Genomic DNA, 19,031 nt, shown 5'->3' on the forward strand with positions numbered 1-19,031 from the left:
CGGAAAATCCTCCCCCCTGTGCTCTCAGGGTAGGACGTACGGGCCATGAGCTAAGGGTGAGGTAACCCCGACAGAAAACCCCGAATGCTGAAGACGGAGGACCCGGGCCGCACGGCGCATTCTAACAAACCACGGGTACACGCACTTACGCAAATGATGACACAATCAACCAGCACAGATGGAAATGGCGCTCGCCCATTGAGGACCCCCCAGGGTGGAGCAGCGTCGGGTCCCATGCCTCAAAGGGACCCAGCCCCAACTACTGGAGGTCCCTCCCGTCCGTCTTGTCACGCCAGGGGACGCGGGAGGAAAGTGACTGGCACCACCACAACCAGGAAGAAACCCAGTCAGCAGCGACCTTTTCAGGTCATGCACTGGAACGCAGAAAGTATCCTGAACAAGAAGACAGAGTTGGAGCATATCCTGCATGAGAAGAACATCAACATCTGCTGTATTCAGGAGACGCACCTGACACCCCAAAAGTCCTTCAAAGTGAGAGGCTACCAATGCCTTAGGTCCGACAGAACAGACCGAAGCAAAGGAGGAATCCTGACCCTCATCAGGAACAACATCAATGCCTGTTTGATAGAAACGCACATGGAGGACTCCGAATATCAGGTGATTCGAATCCAGACGAAGACATCAGAATTCCATCTTGTCAACTTCTACTGCCCCAATGATAGACACCTCGCCCTTGACACGATCCCTGCAAAGGCCTCCAACTTCATTGTGGTGGGTGACTTCAACAGTCATTCACAGAGTTGGGGATATGACCACCTGGATCGGAGAGGAGAAGAGGTGGAGAACTGGCAGGACGACAAAGGTCTCATCCTTTTGAACAGTCCCTTTGACTGCCCTACATTCTACTCCAGAAGATGGCACACTACATCAACTCCTGACCTAGCCTTCTGCACGGAAGACATGCACCAGCTAACCAGCAGAGAGGTCGGAGAACAGCTAGGTGGAAGTGACCATCGGCCAGTCTTTTTGACCCTGGGCATGGAGTCCTGCACTGAAGCTTCCTTCCCACGGTGGAACTACAAAAGAGCGAACTGGTTCCTCTTTAGACACCGCACCAGCGAACTCACCAAAGACATCAGAGTCGAGGGTCGAGACATCAATATGGTGGCGAAGGACTTCAATATGAGCATCCTCAGAGCAGCGCGTGAGTCCATTCCCAGGGGTGCCAGGAGAGACTATAAGCCCTACTGGAGCAATGAATTGCAGGAACTGGATGATGATCTGGCAGACGCCAGAAGGGAAGCAGAAGTCAACCCGTCACAAAACAACAACATCCGCCTCCAGGAAGCCAAAGCCAAATTTCTCAAAAAGAAGCTACAGGCAAGACGGAGAAGCTGGCAAGAGAAAACAAGCTCTCTGAACCTTGAGAAGGATGGCAGAAAGCTCTGGAGGCTCACCAAGCAGTTGAATGATGAGAACACCAGCAGAGGAAAGATCACATTAGAAGAGAACGGGAAGGTGCTAACTGGAAAGCATGCTGCCAACCAATTTGCTGAAAGCTATGCAGCTGAGAGCAACCTCCATGTTAGCCCCGAGAAACAGAGAGAAGCAAGAAGAGAGAAAAGAGAGAGACCTGCCAGACAGTCGACAGTGGACGCCATGAGTCAACCACTCACACTCCACGAGCTGCACTCAGCTCTGAAAAAGTCAAAGGCGAAGAAGTCCCCTGGCCCAGACGGCATCACCAACGAGATGCTAACCCACCTTGGTAGTGCAGCAGAGAACAAGCTACTCGAGGTCTTCAACAGCAGCTGGCAAGAAGGATCGCTACCACAACTCTGGCGAGAAGCGATCATGATCCCCATCTTAAAAAAAGGGAAGGATCCAAAGAAGGCCACCAGCTATCGCCCAATCAGCCTCACCAGCTGTGTTGTGAAGACCCTGGAGAGAATTGTGAACGAGCGCCTCAGGTGGTACCTGGAATCCAGGAACCTCCTCGCCCCTGAACAAGCTGGATTCCGACAGTTCCACAGCACTGAAGATCAGGTCACTTACCTGGCGCAAGAAGTTGAAGATGCCTTTCAGGAACAGAAGCTGGTCTTCGTCACCTGGATAGATCTTCAGAAGGCCTTTGACAAGGTCTGGAAAGATGGACTCCTTGTAAAACTGCTGAGGAAAGGCGTGTCCAGCAACATGTACCAGTGGATTCGCTCTTACCTCTATAACCGCAGGGCAAGAGTTAACGTCGACCAGACCAAAAGCAAGAAGTTCCTCCTTCGTCATGGCGTCCCTCAGGGCGGAGTCCTCTCCCCCACACTCTTCCTTCTCTTCATCGACGATCTGGTGTCTGAGATGCCCAAGGGGATCAAAGCTGCTCTCTACGCAGACGACCTTGTGATCTGGTGCAAGGAGGAGCACGCAAGTACTGCCACCTACAGAATGCAGCAAGCGGCAGATAGGCTGAACGCATGGGCAGAAGATTGGTGCGTCTCCATCAACAAGGAGAAATCCTCCACCACCCTATTCACACTGTCGCCAAAGCAGAAAGCCGGAACCATTAGGCTTGGTGGAACTCCTCTGAGAGAGGATGAAGAAGCAACGTACCTTGGTGTCACCTTTGATAGACGGCAGACCTGGAAACCACACATTGCACAGGCAGAAACGAAGGCCCGGCGCAAGCTAGCCATACTCAGGAAGCTGGCAGGTACCACCTGGGGAGCGAACGAGAAGATACTGAAGACAGTATACCAGGGAACAATCAGACCCCACCTCGAGTACGGCTCCACAGCGTGGTTAACCTCAGCCAAGACAAACCTGCAGACCCTTGACCGTGTGCAAAACCAGGCCCTCCGACTCATCACCGGTGCAATGAAATCCACGCCCATCAAGGAAATGGAGAAGCTTACCACCATCCAACCCCTCTCTCAGAGAAGAGAAGCCAAGACTATGGTACAGGCCGAGAAGCTCAAGTGCCTACCCGACCACCCCATGAAGCACAGACTGAGCAACCTCACCAAGAACCGGCTTAAACGGAGCAGTTTTGTACACGAGAGCAAGAGACTTTCTCGACAGTACAGGGAAGTCCTTCCACAGAACACTCTACCTCTGACTCAAGAAGAAGAGGAAACCCCCAAGGCAACAGAGAAACCAGGCATCCAGATCTGCACCAGTGTTCCACATGTTACCTCAGGAGAAGATCAGAATGACACAGCTCGACAGGCACTCACCTTAGCCCTGATCGACGAACAGTACCCAAAAGAGGCGTGGATCCATGTATACACCGATGGATCAGCAACTAACGCCGTGCTCAATGGAGGTGCAGGCATTCTCATCCAGTTCCCTGGGGGACATACAGCTACATCCAGCGTTGCCACTGGCAAACACTGCACAAACTATAAAGCAGAAGCAGAAGCTCTCATGCAGGCCGCCTCCTTGGTTCAGGACTCCGCAGACCCTTGCTACCAAGTTGTCTTCCTCTCGGACGCCCTTTCAGTCCTTCAGGCCCTAGAGAACGACAAACTCCCACAGCTGGCCAAAGCATTACAGATGGTCAGACAAACCAGAAGAGTTGTCCTCCAGTGGATACCAGCACACTGTGGGATACCAGGAAATGAAAGGGCAGATGAGCTGGCAAAAGAAGGAGCCGTGGAAGACCAACCTGAAAACAGTGTCAGCTTTAGTGAGCAGAAGACAATCATCAAGGCATTGATGAGGCCAAGGACAAACAGAGATGACTACCACACAATGTCCAGAGAGCAGCAAGTCAACCTCATCAGGCTGCGTACTGGCCACAACAGGCTCAATGCTCACATGAACCGAAAGTTCAAGCTGGCGCCATCACCAACCTGTGCCTGCGGTCAAGAGGACCAAACAGCGGAACACATCTTACAGCGATGTCCCTTACTAGATGAGGAACGAAAAGAAGTGTGGCCGTCACCAACTCCCTTGCAGACCAAACTATACGGCAGTCGACAGGAGTTGGAGAAAACGACAACATTTATCACCAGTGCTGGACTGATTGTGTAACCTCTGCGAACGCCAAGAAGAAGAAGAAGAAGATAGAAGTGTCGTCTGCGCGATGATCGCGGCGGCATTCTTGACCGCCAAGGACGACCACGCACGTTGTGAGACGTCATTCGTTAGACCTCAATTGGTCTCCTTTGCTGGATTTTACGATCTCCAGGTTGTCTTGAGAATAACTGGACTTCCAGCACTGTTGTGCCATTTTCTTCTTCTTTGGTGACAGACCGCTGGTGTCTCCTCTTCACTATCTGAATCTCGCACTCTTTTTTTCTTTTCCATGTTTCACTTCAATCACAAGTTGCCACGCAGACGCTGGACAAACTAAGTCTAAGAACAAAGACTCAATGCTGAGAACACGCGCGCTTCCGGTAAATCGGAAAACGTCTTTTCAGCGCAACGGCCAACTAATTGGTCAAAACATCTTAAAACAGAAAAAAGTCCCTTTTTTTTAGTAAACTACCGGAATTTTGGAATTTTAATTAAAAATCCGTAGCACCGTATTCTGCATATAAAAATCGGAGAAATTACGGAGAAACCGGAGATGTGCACAGGTCTGTCTCTGCAATGACTTAGGAAAGGGGCGAGAAAATTGCTAACGCCCTGACCCAGGGACGAACTCGCAACCTCTCGCTTCCGAGCGCAAGTGCGTTACCACTCGGCCACCCAGTCCTTTGTAACATTGTAATGGTGCATTTACGTAATGAACCATGTATCCACTTTAGCGTCGAGTTTTCAGAGAAAAACCCTGTGCAAAGTCTTTGCGAAGTCGACCTCACGCTCATTGAAGGACCACCTTTAAACAGAGGGTTCCACAGCTGTACCCCTCTCACTCACCGATAGTACAGATGATGCCGGTCATACGGACTTCATGGGGCTCGGAGTCGATGTCCAGGGCACAGATGTGTTCCAGGTGAGTTCGTGCATAGGCCGCCTGCAGCTGCTGGGCCTGCAGATAGTACTCTCCCTCATGCTCCATGCCTTTGATATCCAACTGTGGAACACAACGCACAATTTGCTGTTAAATACGCTTCAAGGGGTAGTGCGGGGAATCTCAACTTTGGTAAGCAAAAAGGAAGGTAAAGCCTGATATTAATGGGGTGAAGTTGACTTCGAGAAGTCTTCTTCACGAAGCTCGCTGCACAAACCTTTGGCACTGATTTTTTGGGTAAAGAGACTTTGCAAAGTCTGAGCGAAGTCAACTTTGGGCTTGAACTTAACGGACAGTCTATACAACATGTACTGGATTAAATGCTTGATGTTTTCTAATATTAACCTAGGCTTTCTTTTGATATGATAGTGATATCAACTGTGACTGTCATATTACCATGCATTTGGTATTGTTAAACTTTCAATAGGTCACAAAGACAATTATCAGGGGTGGGACTCTCTTGTGATGAAAAAAGAGGAAATCCCTTTTTTCTAGGGGGGTTCGGGGGCATGCTCCCCCGATTTTGTTTTAAATGGTACATTAAAATTTGTGCAATCTGGTGCATTTTGAGACTAAAATTCAACTCGTTTGGATCAGGTAAAAAAGACATTCTCCTCACCCCCTCCAAATAAAAAATAAAAATCCCAACCAAACATAAAAAACTCTTTCACACAACAATGGTAACATTGTAATGGTGCATTTACGAAATGAACCATGTATCCATAATCCAATACTGGCAATAGTATGATCCAAGTGACGCCCAAATACATTGAGGCTCAACATGACTATTAGTTATCAGGAGTTTTCAGCCAACACAATTTAACTCTCAAGCCTCCAGTGTTTAGCTGTTCCATCTTCACTTCTCTCCATATCATTCAGTCAACAAGTTATAAATACTGTCATGAAATGGGACGCGCAAAAATAGATTACTCCAGCGGAATTCGTAAGGTGTGTCATCGGAAATCCGTCCCACCCCTGACTTATAATAGAGACAATAAAATTCTATATACAGACACAAAGTGGTCATCAGAGACAGGTGGCTACTCCAGATGAATTATATTGAAAAAAAACACACAACTCCTTGGGGATTCTTTTGGGCGATTGCAGTTGTGGGCAGGTGCATGGCGCACAGTTATCAAGGTGGTCGCTAGGGCAGGTTCTACTGCATAATCTACAGTAAAAGGTCACTGCAAAAAGGTTGCACATGTGTTCTCTTCCTCTACTCTATCTTTTTTACTTCAAAGCTATCAAACTGCAGATAAGTCTATTCTCACATTTTTTGTGTGTGGAAAGTCAGGGGTAATGGAAAAAGGAAGAGTTTTAGATTGCTGCAATACTATGAAAAGTCATATTCAGTGTAAGTTATAACTAAAAATATATATTATAACATTGAAATGCTCATATTCGTATTGGCAAAAAAAAAGCTTTTCGTAAAGCCTCGAATCGAGACATAAAACAAAATCAGGGGACAGAATCAGCATAGTTTAAAGCATAAATTCAACCTGTGAAAAAAGTTTTTTAGTCTTAAAAGACGATTCAGTAAACATTAATATCATATGGAATATATCATTACGATTTATACTATACGCAACTATAAGCAAGGAAAACTCTGCATCTGAAGTTTCAGGTTCAGCAGTCTGAAATGTTCATAATACAAGACAGGCATAATAAACACATGCTGGCCTGCTGTCTACAGGAACAGAAAAAATTGACGTAAATTTGAGGAAAAAAAAACAGCAAAAGAAATGACAAAATATTTGTAAATAAATTCGCACTCCAACCAGGAAAAGAAATTTGGGTCATATCGCCAGCACTGGTGTGCTGCCCACGGAATCATTCAAAACACATTTTAAACTAAATGCAAACTTCTCAAAATTCAAAAACAGGAACAGGGACAAAATAAAATAAGCAATCATCCATGCAAGTTGCATGACTTACGAGGCATGGAGCCAAGAGGCAGTATACACGACAACAGCTCAAGGTATAATTTAAGACAGAAAAAAATAAAGCAGTAAGAAAACAGGGCAGAAAAAGATAAGAAATAATTAGTTGCAAAAGTATACACAGAAATAAGTTTAAGTATCCAAAGTTGATAATAAAATATCAAATATGAGTAAGATGTAGCTAAATTTAACAAATACTATTTTCCATACCGGCCACACATATCTATTAATCTATAGTTTAGGTAGTTTTAGTTAGTCCCATCATGCATTGAAAGGTTTTTCAGAAAGATGAAACGGTGACAAGATTATTAGTATTGACTGAAATTTGATCACGCAAAAAATCCAGACGTAAATGGATACTGCTTTTCATTCTTTTTCACTATCTCTTTGCAAACAAAAAGAACAAGAAGAGCAAACGCTCGATCGAGTCACTTTCGCAGTTCTGAATATTATATGAGGCATCAGATGGACAGGAAGAAATTGCTATTCACAACACAATGAGTCACGTTCACATAAAATTTGAGCCCGGTCACTTTTATAGTTTCCGAGAAAAGCCCAACGTTAAGTTGTGTGTTGCCGAACAGAAAAGGCTAGTTATCTCCCTTGTTTTTCTGATAACGTTCGTAAAAGGCTACAGATGTAAATACTTTGATGTAAAGAATAATCCTACAAAGTTTCAATCACATCCGATGAACTTTGTCAAAGATATAAAATGTCTAATTTTTCCTTTGACGCTGACCTGTGACCTTGAAAAAGGTCAAAGGTCAACGAAACCATCGTTAAAGTGTAGAGGTCATTGGAGGTCACGACTAAACAAAATATGAGCCCGATCGCTTTGATAGTTTCCGAGAAAAGTCCAACGTTAAGGTGGTGTCTACGGACGGCCGGCCGGACAGACTAACACTGACCGATTACATAGAGTCACTTTTTCTCAAGTGACTCAAAAATATATGATTAAGCTGATGTATAAATGGGGATCCCCCCCCTGAAAAATCTTTCAGAGCCACATTAAAATGTATGCAATCTGGTGCATTCCGAGACTAAAATTCAACCCATTTGGACAAGGTAAAATAAAAAAAAAACCTCCGGTGTAGAACATATGGTTTGATCACAATGACCCTTCGAAGAGCCATGTTTATGTTGCATAACGGAAGCACAATACTAAATACGAATCCAGACAGATAAATGATACATGGACGCCATGAGTTAAGAATAAACAAATTCAATATTCTTAGACGCGGAAAAAAATCGATTGCTCTGACAATTTTTAAAGTTGAATCCATGGGGAAGTACAGATCCGTCCCACCCAGGCTACACAGATAACACAGCAATATAGAAACTAGCAGGCACCCTTACACTAGGTCACGTCTAGCGTCAGTCACTAAAAAGAGGGAAAATACAGCAGGGATGGCCAAATCGTCAGCCCGATCGCCAGGGGCGAGTAAAAAATTCGGACGGGCTAGTAGAAATCGCCTGGCAACTCGCCCGGCTGGCCAATGAAAATTATGGTCAAACGCAACACTTTTCAGGTTTTAATATCGAGTTTTCAAGCCATATAATCACTGCAGATCAACCGTGGTATGTACCAGCCAGTGACATTTCTGGTGGGCTAGTGACTTTCTTAAAGTTACTCGCCCGGCTGGCGAGTAAAAATGTTGAGATTTGGCCATCCCTGTACAGGGAACAAAGCACTTACAGCAGACATCCTGTTGGTGATGACAGAGGGAGGAAGGGGCATCTGTCCCCTGGAACCAGGTTTGGCAAGCATCTGCGCCATCTGCACACACGACAACCACACACAGATTTAAACAGATGCGAGGGTCAATATGGGGAGATCGATCGATAGACGAATTCTGAAATTAACTATCAGGTGTTCATGGGTTTTGGAAGTGTTGTTTTACCTTGTTTTTCCTTGCCTAAATTCCATAGAAACACAGTGAGGAAAGCTAGAGCTGACACTGCAGGCTTGCCTCAGTGTTTCTTTGGAATTGAGGAATTTAAGCAACTCTTCCCCATCTCATAAAAACTTGACAGCTATTTCCGAACATTGTCTTTTCTCAGGCAGGGCTCCATTCCTGAGGGCTCCCATTGAAGAAAAGCAAAAATCCCTGAAATTCTAGAAGAGTCTGGAAAAAAAATGTAATACATGCATGTATCATCATAAAAAAAGGAAACTTAACAGCCCTACTTTATATCAAAACTAAAGGAAAGTAACAAAACATGCGAGTTAAAGAGTTAATCCAGGTGACGATTCACATTAACAAAGAGTAAAACTGGCCACCATTTGACACTATAGATAAGCAAATTAGGAGTGATAATGAATGGTCTATCTTCACGGTACTTGCGAATCATGAAATGTTTTTTTGCAATACATGTCTGATGTATTTGATTTTGGGGACATTTTTTTGTCATCAAAAAGTATAGCGTTTTAACTTGTTCACAAAATAGTCCGTCACAGCTAACAGATAAAAACAACAACAAAATAAAAAAAGAACAGAAAAAAACTATGACAAAACAAGAAAGAAAACAAAAACCTGGTGACAAATACAACCGAACAAAATGTGTTGTGTTAAAAAAAAAAAGAAGAACTTGACATGCGGCCCACCAACATTAGCGCGCGTCTTTGGGTCAGTAAAATTTGTCTGCCGCACATCAGATGAGCATACCTGGAATGCCTTGAAAAATACTGGTCAATTTAGTGAACTGACTGATTGACTCAGTTTAAGACAGATATTTCATTTTATTTCATTTTCATGTTTGTTTGTTTACATCTACTCTAGGGATAATGACATATGATTCTGACCTTTTTTTTTTAATATATTCTCTGTTCATGACCTTTGTATATAAATTTACCTCCATTTTAAGACTCCCTCCTTCTGAAGAATTGGGTTTCTCACATTTTAGAAAGTCTTAAAAAGGGGTTCCATTGTAAATTATTCGAGCCAATCTGCAGAAAACAGGTTACACTTACAGGAGCAATTCAGCCCTTACTGGTTTTACCGCTAGGGCGACAAAAGCAACATTTATCATCATGTGTAGGAAATCCAGAATGTTAGCAACTACTTCAAAAAGATGACCTAAGCCACAGTTCAAAGCAAATAATCATGCACGCACACACACAAAGCCAGTAACTTTTGCAATGTCCCAAACATTAGCCCCATCAAGTACGTCACTGCATGGAGCAGTTTTGGAGTTAGTTTCTTTTCGCACGAGAAGGGGCTAACTCAGGAATTATTGCCACCATTCCAAACAGTCTTCATGGGTGAAAGCTATGAAAATCAAATTGACTGAAATTTTTTTGAGGCAGGGGTCCAGGGGCCGCCCAGGCCCTGGCGGGGTACGGGGCAGGGCCCCGTTAGGGGGTCCAGGCCGGCCGAAAACGAATTTTTGCATTATACATTGTGATTTTGTGGCCTTTCCTGGCAAAAAAATACACTTTTTGTCACTATCATGCAGGTCAAAAAAATACCTTCAGATTCTAATGATATGGTAACAAGAAGAGCAAACGCTCGATCGAGTCACTTTCGCAGTTCTGAATATTATATGAGGCATCAGATGGACAGGAAGAAATTGCTATTCACAACACAATGAGTCACGTTCACATAAAATTTGAGCCCGGTCACTTTTATAGTTTCCGAGAAAAGCCCAACGTTAAGTTGTGTGTTGCCGAACAGAAAAGGCTAGTTATCTCCCTTGTTTTTCTGATAACGTTCGTAAAAGGCTACAGATGTAAATACTTTGATGTAAAGAATAATCCTACAAAGTTTCAATCACATCCGATGAACTTTGTCAAAGATATAAAATGTCTAATTTTTCCTTTGACGCTGACCTGTGACCTTGAAAAAGGTCAAAGGTCAACGAAACCATCGTTAAAGTGTAGAGGTCATTGGAGGTCACGACTAAACAAAATATGAGCCCGATCGCTTTGATAGTTTCCGAGAAAAGTTTGTCAAAGATATAAAATGTCTAATTTTTCCTTTGACGCTGACCTGTGACCTTGAAAAAGGTCAAAGGTCAACGAAACCATCGTTAAAGTGTAGAGGTCATTGGAGGTCACGACTAAACAAAATATGAGCCCGATCGCTTTGATAGTTTCCGAGAAAAGTCCAACGTTAAGGTGGTGTCTACGGACGGCCGGCCGGACAGACTAACACTGACCGATTACATAGAGTCACTTTTTCTCAAGTGACTCAAAAAGGGTAAACAAAATCAAAACAATTCACAGAAGTAATCATTTTTCTTTTGTATCCTTTCACACTTGCATCTTCCAACACAACGACACAATTGATAACAATTAACATTGACAACAGCCAATTACTAAATGAAATAGAAACTGAACAACTGAACAACTGAAATAAAAGTTCGAAATATTTAATTATAAGAAGCAAACATTGCCAGACAGGCATTGAAATAAATGATGAAACAGAATGTCACACATGCAAACAGCATGATGTAGCACTGCACAAAGTAGCAACTAAGCAGTAGCATCTCTTATAGTGCAAAGTTCTCAAGGAAAAGCACTTGAGTTTCAAGCACCAAACTTATCACACACAGTTTTAGTTTCATGAACTCCAACCAGTCCCATCGCCATTTGTTGGCTAGACCATCATCAATAAGATATGTCCATGCGTTTTCCGTCAAAACCGGCATCTTTGTCGCAGAAATCGTGTCACCACTTCGTAATGCCTGCCAAAACGCGAGAACTTTTTTTTTATCGTGATGCAGAGCGAATCCGAAAGCGAAGAAACCTCACCTACGGGGGTTTACCACATAGCAGTTCGAAAACGCGTTCCACTTAAAAAAATTTTTTTTTTTTTTTAATAAAAATTGCGGATTGACGGAATTTCCGTCAGACTTATTTTCAGATTGACGGATTTCAGTCAATTGACGGGCTACTTTCACCCATGCAAACATATTCAGCCAGCATTTAGTTAATGAAATGTCCGAGCCCTCTAGGTCTACAAAAACAAACTACTGTCCAGCAATTATGATTCTTTCCCCACAGTCAAATTAAGCAGGAAGAATTCATTGTTATGGCCTAGGCCTTATTATAACTTGATCAAGCGCAACGAACAGGTGCATAATTGTTAGCAGCTGCTATTATTAGTATTGGATTATTGTAATGTTACTTGTCCACTTGAAATAAGTTACTTCTGCAGATCAAAAAAAAAGAAACCAGTGTGTATTAATTCACATTGCAATATTATAATTCGATAGATCAGCTACAAGCGTGTACTTTTGTCAGTCAGAATATGCCCATCAAGGCAAAACGACTAGTGGCTGCATAAGACTGGCAAAAAGGCACACACTATTTCGACTTCAACTTGGCAACAACGCTACAAGCAGCTTCTAGCTCAGGTATGAGTATGCGTGAGTGTGCTGGAAATAATAGTCAAGGTCACTAAGTACCGGCTCTACAATGTAGTGTATAACGCACTGACTGACAACTCACAGCTGCATGAATTCAAACCACCAACTCAATTACTTGAATACTCCAGTGCTAATAAGCAGTTTACGTAAGACAAAAGCAAAAAGGTGGAGATCAACTACAATGCTGACTTGCAATCTATAATTGCAACTTCCTCAACTCAGCAACCAATCTCTCAGCAGCTAGTGCAACAGTATAAGTGTGTAAATGCAATGATAGTGGAGGTTACAGTTCAGCACTCTCTAGTGTTACGCAGATACTGAAAACTCACTCCTGAATTCAATCCACCAACTCGATTACTTGATTCCCAGCGCCTGGCAGGTAACGCCATGCAAATTCACTGCCAGAGCACAAACACACAACATGCACTTCCAAGTCTGCCTTGCAAAATTAATCTGAAACATTTCACTGAAAATGAACAAGTCTGCAGTCACAATTGTGACAAATTAATACCTGCCGAGACAAAGAAATCAGCAGCAGGAATGAATATAATTTTTCCCCTTTTTAAATGTGAAATCAATTATATAACAAAGCAGCATGAAAACCAGGAATGAATCAGATGTAAGCTGTCACCGAACTGTTGTTAGTTCAATCTTTGTGTGTTGTGTATTCACGCTTGTTGTTCATGATGATCAGACTGCCAATTACATGTACATCTAAATTGATATTTTACTTGACAACTGTAACAATTCTTTTCTCAATTTAGGATAATTATAAGTATCATTATTTAACTGTATTGAATTCCTTCATCCTCCAACCAATCATATATGTCGGATCCTTTACCTCTTCACTTGGTCGCCTAGAAGCATGCTCAGGCATACTATTCCAAGGTGTAAGCGACATGCTTCGCTGTCAGTTTAAGAAAACTTAATGCCTTTTCTCGACACTGACTCTGATCTGATCTTTTTTCCGTTGTAGAAACACACCTCAAAATGATCTCATGAAATTTCCCTTGTCGACTAGCTACCTCGTGCTCACTGCAGAAGTAATCATCTTCAATAATGCTATCTGTCATCTTAAATACTGATAGTCCTCAAGCTACGAGCATTGACATTCAGAGATACAGGGGAACCTGTCCTGGCTTACAAGAACTCTGGACTAAACGACCTGCACCTCCCCTTTGCAATCACCCCAAAGGACCCCAGACAAGGTGTTTTTCTCCAGATAATTCACCTTTCCATAGCAACCACCTGCAGCGACAATTAACTTTTGATCGATGTGACCTCCGATGGTTGTTACAGACAGGTACGACCGTACCAACAATGGTGAGGGCTAGGTCGCAATCTTCTGACCTCATTGTCATACATGTTTCAAGGCTGGAGTACAGTGAGTGTGCTTATCACAGCACGTAAAGCAAACGATGTTGTGACATTACATCATACACCTACATGCCTTGACGCATCACACAAACTGATGTGAATGTGCTGCGATAATTAGGGCTTACAAGTGTGTTACACAAAAACATGGGAACACTCACAGATCCTGCACATACGAACAGATGATTCAGTGTAGGGGAAACTGTTAGTGTTACACTTATTCTGAGGTACCCCTCGCAATAGATATTCCGTTGAATTGTTCTGTAACTACCACCCAAGGGAGTGACCAAAAGTGGTCGGTAAAGACAGATCAGCAGGTATAGCTATGGACAATTAAATTAAATTTTATAGAAAAAAAGAAACCTTGTCGGGGAGGTGGCGTTGTAATGGGCAGGTGGTCGTTATCAAAAGAGATGGTCGCCATGCACGGCAGGTTCGACTGTACAACTAATACCTGACACTATTCAAATAGTGCATGCATGCATGTACTTTCAATGCACTAAATTTGTTCACTGCACTGCCAAATGACAGCCGATATGCTCCCATAAAAGCAAAATTACGGTTGAAATTTGCATTCAAATTTTGGCCGAAAACAGCAGACTACTTAATATTAAGGGAGATGGTAACCTTCCCACATGTCCACAGAACATGTAAATTGCTGCCATTATTACTGGGGATAACACTTTTTTGTTTAAACCTCTTTTTTCAAAAACGTATATATCATTCTCTACAGTTTTCAGTCCAAAACTAGCCAGTTCTGAATAGTGTTGAACATGTAATTGTAATACAAGATTAACACTTCAATTCATTCAGGCAAACACTTTTCTACTTCAAGGTTGCGTATGCCAGGGAAAATGGAGTGCAAATACAAAGTGTACCATGACACTAGTCTTGTTGGCAAAGGTGCATGTTTCTGCCAACAACTGTTCAACAAAACTTCCTGTTAAGAAAAGTGTTAAAAACAAGAAGATACTAAAATAGGTGCTTTATAGGGCAAAAAGGTGGGTTTAGTGATAGCAGTTTCTTTCTTTATTTGGTGTTTAACGTCGATTTCAACCGAGTGATAGCAGTGAATTTTTGCACGTGACTTAAGCTGACTAGTGAAGAGGGATGCCTGCCCCAGAAATTTGTTATTATCAGTTCAGTGGTAGGCGGTGCAAACCTTCCTTTATCATAGACAACTACGACCTTACTTTCTGACTGAAACTGTCATTGGAATACCTACAGACACACCCCTTTCTGTTGCAATGTCAGCGCCCTATTTCACACCCAAGGTCACCTGACAAACTACGGATCATTGGCATGATAAGATAACGACAGGCAGACCATGGCAAGTGTGGATTGTAACACCAGCAGACCTGTTTACCACTAAAACATTGCATGTGTATTTTCTGGGAGCAAAATGAGGCAAATGTGTAGTTTTGTAATTGAATGTGTAGAATTTCTCGTCGACCTATCACAACAACAAGAACAATGATTGCTACTTTTTACCACATGTATTGATGTAGTTTGCATTTATTCATAGCTTCATCAATCAAGTTACACAGCGCACAAGGATTTAAAGAACCAAATTTCACCAAATTTCGGTTTGCCTTTCGCTTGAGTCATTTCGTCCATTTCCTTGTGGGATTTACTATTCACATGACGGGTACAATCAAACTTTCCACCGTGACTGACGGAAAAATGGGAATTGCAGACAGTGCAATGAGCATGATGTTTTCTTTTTCGCGAAGAAACAAGGCATGGGTAGTCCTGATGATATTTTGGCAGAAAGACTTGGTTCGGCGCATTGCTCGTCTTTTACTTTTTGGTCGGTGGCCTTTCGGAGTCATTTTCTTCACAGTTCTCATCTTCCCCTTCGTGTGCTCTGCGTTAAGCCATTGTGTCGAAACGCCCGCGTGGTTTGGCAGTAACGCGTTCAGTTGTGCCCGGCATTCGCTTGGAGAAGCCTATTCGGCATTTACAAGCTACAAACGACTGCTGGCTGAAAACATGGATTGGAAAATGGATCGGTGAAGCGAGATGAAGAAAATTACGGATTGTGATATATGCGTAGCCGAAACAATACCGTTTGCGTAGAAAACGACAGACTAGCGTAGTTGCGCAGTAATTATTCAAATTCGTAGTTTACTACGCTCAATGTGTAGTGTAAACAGGTCTGCACCAGGGAAGTCAAACTAAAGTACTCTGCATGTAACCTGCATATTTGCGCTGCAGGAAGTGGCACCTGCAATGGGAGGCCCCTCCAATACCAACGATTGCCTAGCATGAAAGGACATTTCTGTTGTCCTTTTGTCCATTAGTATCACATGTACCATTCAACCTGCCCTGCATGGTGACAACCTCTCAATAATGACCTGAGCTGCCCACAACGACCCCCCCTCCTCCCACCCCAATTTTCCCGATGTGATTCACCTTCCCATAGCCATATGACGTCCTTTCTATAACAACCAGTTTTTGTTGGTCCTTTAAAATTATGTCCAATTGTAACTTCAACAAAATACGCCTGTTGTGACAGGTCACCGACACTTTTGGCTCACTGTCCAAAGGGTGTCCTTGCATAGCAGGTGCCACTGTTACTACTGAACACAGTTGATATCCATTCTGATGAAAGAAAGCCAACGTATCTTATTGGGTAACAACAATGCAAAGCATGCCTTCACTCTTCAGCAAACAGAGGAGTATAGGAGCATGAGCCTTGTGTGTGTGACCACTTAATTATTTGAGGGAGAAAAGCATGTCAGTTTCTTGCACCTGAAGGACATTAAGATGACTCAGAATTCCAATATTTTGTGACCGTGTTTCCTGCTTTGAGTGAATTGTCATACGTACACTGCATGTGATGTATCAGGTTTTGCTGGACGACTGACCAACACATAAAATACTCTTTCTCTGCAATTCTGTTCCAAATGACTAATCTTGTTTCTATCATTGTACGTTATTTGTATTTTTGACCAAAATATGACATTTTACACATATCGAGACAGTCAGTGTTCCTCCGACGCGGTCTCGGAGGAACACCGACTGTCTCGATCTGTGTAAAATGTCATATTTTAGTCAAAAATACAAATAACATTTATGTATAGTTCGAATCTGGTTAGAATTAAGTCCTTTTAATTTTTACGATTGAACGGACACAAACATGCACTATTTTGTGGTCTCGGCTGGTTGATCATCAGAACTTGGGAAGGGACGGGGGATAGTCAGTGTACGTGGAGTTAATGAGAGGTCAACAAGGCCGGTGAGTAAAATGGTCTTGTAAGAGTAAAATGAGATTATTGCACCCGTAAGTTACATTCCGAGAACACCAACTTGACCAAGACCAAATAAACCCAGGTTCAACTTACAAACCAGTGATGTATGCAAAACTGCCAGTGATCGAGTGGGAACAGGAATGCACATTTGTTGTGGCTTTGTAATTGCAGTTTATAGAACTTATGTTCTGGTTCAAAGCACAATCACGTTAACAGTTATTAATCCGTTCGTGAATTATGGACTGGACGCCGTAATGATCTCTTCCAAGTTCAATACAACAGAAAGAAAGGCAGCGAATCAAGCAGTGAAGCACACTACCAACACGTGATCCACTGTGAGAAGCAGACGACATAATCAAGGGGATTTCCGCATACAAACTGAAGGACGTCTGCAAACAAGAATGTTCTTCCATGCTTGGAGGATACTGCCCTTACATTCGATCGCAACAATGTTTATTTCACCATTCACTGCCAGTCAAAACCCACCCTTTCAGTGCTGAAACTGAAAAGGTCATGCTACCGAAGTCAAGACAGTGAGGTCAATGCCATGACAGACAGCGGAAAATCCAACATCTTTGGGTGTGTCATTCCCTGACACTGACCGGCAAGCAAGAAGCAAAAAACGCAACAACAAACTGAAAATAAACAAGGATGTCGGAAGGTCTGTTTATGTCTTGCAAGTCCTAAGTTTTTAACTGGTGAAAATTAAATACCGAACCGCGTGCGTACAGACAACTGAGCAAACCGTTGAACAGGCTCGATCGTAGCGGACGTTACCGCTCAGGCAGTCGTAATCAGTCAATGAACCACGCTACTAAAGAGTTACAACATAGATATATATATAACAGCATGTCATTTACCTTGATTTCGGTGTTTGAGGGCCAAGTTTTGTTTATCTTTTCAGGCAGTTGATAGAGGACACCGTATGGCCTTGAGAGCAAGAAGACGACAACCTCGCGATTGTTGCGCAGCAGACAAACGGGAAATGCACGAAACCGGGCCTCGTTTACATTGGCTGCCAAATAAGGAAAACTGACAATGCCCTGCGCGCTGGGTTTTCAGCGTTGAAACGGAAACCCGTTCCAGAGAAAACGAAACAAGGGTACAAATGCAACTAACGGTTCCGGGTTGTGACCTTAGCTGAAGACTCTCTCTCTCTCTCGCTCTCTCTCACAGCAGCATATATCAGTGGCATGCTGTAAACTAAAAGAATCAGTGAAAGTCAGTTCACACAGATTTTCGATTTTCGGTCCGTCGTCACAAAACGATGATAAATTCAGCACTGACTGGGAAACTGGTCACAGTTTCTGCTGAATAAAAATAAAGGCTCGGCCTAGATCTGTGAAGGTGACCTTACTTGGAACAGGAAAGTGGCAAATAAAGGCCGTCTGGCAAGGTGACCTTGGAGAGAGAGTTGTTTGTGTGTGAGTATTCTGTATAAGGTAATAACAAAGAAAATACACTGAAAGGTGCTTTTGAGTTTGTCAACTTGATCACTGAGACATTACCCGTGGAGGAATTAATCCATATAATTATATATCAGCCATAAACACTTTTAAAATATAACCAACAAAGCCACTTTAAAAAATAAAACAAGTCGCATAAGGCAAAATTACTACATTTAGTCAAGCTGTGGAACTCACAGAATGAAACTGAACGCACTGCATTTTTTCACAATGACCGTAGTCCGCCGCTAGTGCAAAAGGCACTGAGTGAAAGTGACGAGCCTGTTCAGCGCGGTAGCGGTTGCGCTGTGCTGCATAGCACGCTTTACTGTACCTCTCTTCGTTTTAACTTTCTGAGCGTGTTTTTAATCCAAATATATCATATCTATATGTTTTTGGAATGAGGAACCGACAAGAAATAAGATGAAATTGGTTTTAAAACGATCTCGGAAATTTAATTTTAATCATAATTTTTATATTTTTAATTTTCAGAGCTTGTTTTTAATCCGAATATAACATATTTATATGTTTTTGGAATCAGAACATGATGAAGAATAAAATAAAAGTAATTTTGGGTCGTTTTATAAAGAAAATAATTTTAATGACAATTTTCAGATTTTTAATGACCAAAGTCATTAATTAATTTTTAAGCCTCCATGCTGAAATGCAATACCGAAGTCCGGCCTTCGTCGAAGATTGCTTGGCCAAAATGTCAATCAATTTGATTGAAAAA

At 42.7% G+C, this 19,031-nt stretch overlaps 1 protein-coding gene across 6 annotated transcripts in view; it reads right to left on the reverse strand.

The window, feature by feature from the left end:
• Positions 1 to 17,862, reverse strand: part of LOC138950721 (pyruvate kinase PKM-like) — a 51,478-nt gene extending 33,616 nt beyond the window's left edge. For 3 of the 6 annotated variants that reach the window (XM_070322444.1, XM_070322443.1, XM_070322447.1), the window contains exons 1-4: positions 17,714 to 17,841; positions 12,555 to 12,623; positions 8,552 to 8,632; positions 4,819 to 4,975 (exon numbers count right to left, since the gene is read on the reverse strand). In XM_070322444.1, coding sequence (XP_070178545.1) covers positions 4,819 to 4,975; positions 8,552 to 8,632; positions 12,555 to 12,614 — 298 coding nt within the window. In that variant the 5' untranslated portion in view covers positions 12,615 to 12,623; positions 17,714 to 17,841. Of the gene's footprint in view, positions 1 to 4,818; positions 4,976 to 8,551; positions 8,633 to 12,554; positions 12,624 to 17,713 lie in introns of all 6 variants that reach the window. The other 3 variants (XM_070322445.1, XM_070322446.1, XM_070322448.1) reach the window with 3 other exon arrangements.
• Positions 17,863 to 19,031: the final 1,169 nt, after the last annotated feature.

The sequence above is a fragment of the Littorina saxatilis genome, linkage group LG16 (genome assembly GCF_037325665.1).
Source record: "Littorina saxatilis isolate snail1 linkage group LG16, US_GU_Lsax_2.0, whole genome shotgun sequence".
Classification (NCBI taxonomy): Eukaryota; Metazoa; Mollusca; class Gastropoda; order Littorinimorpha; family Littorinidae; genus Littorina; species Littorina saxatilis.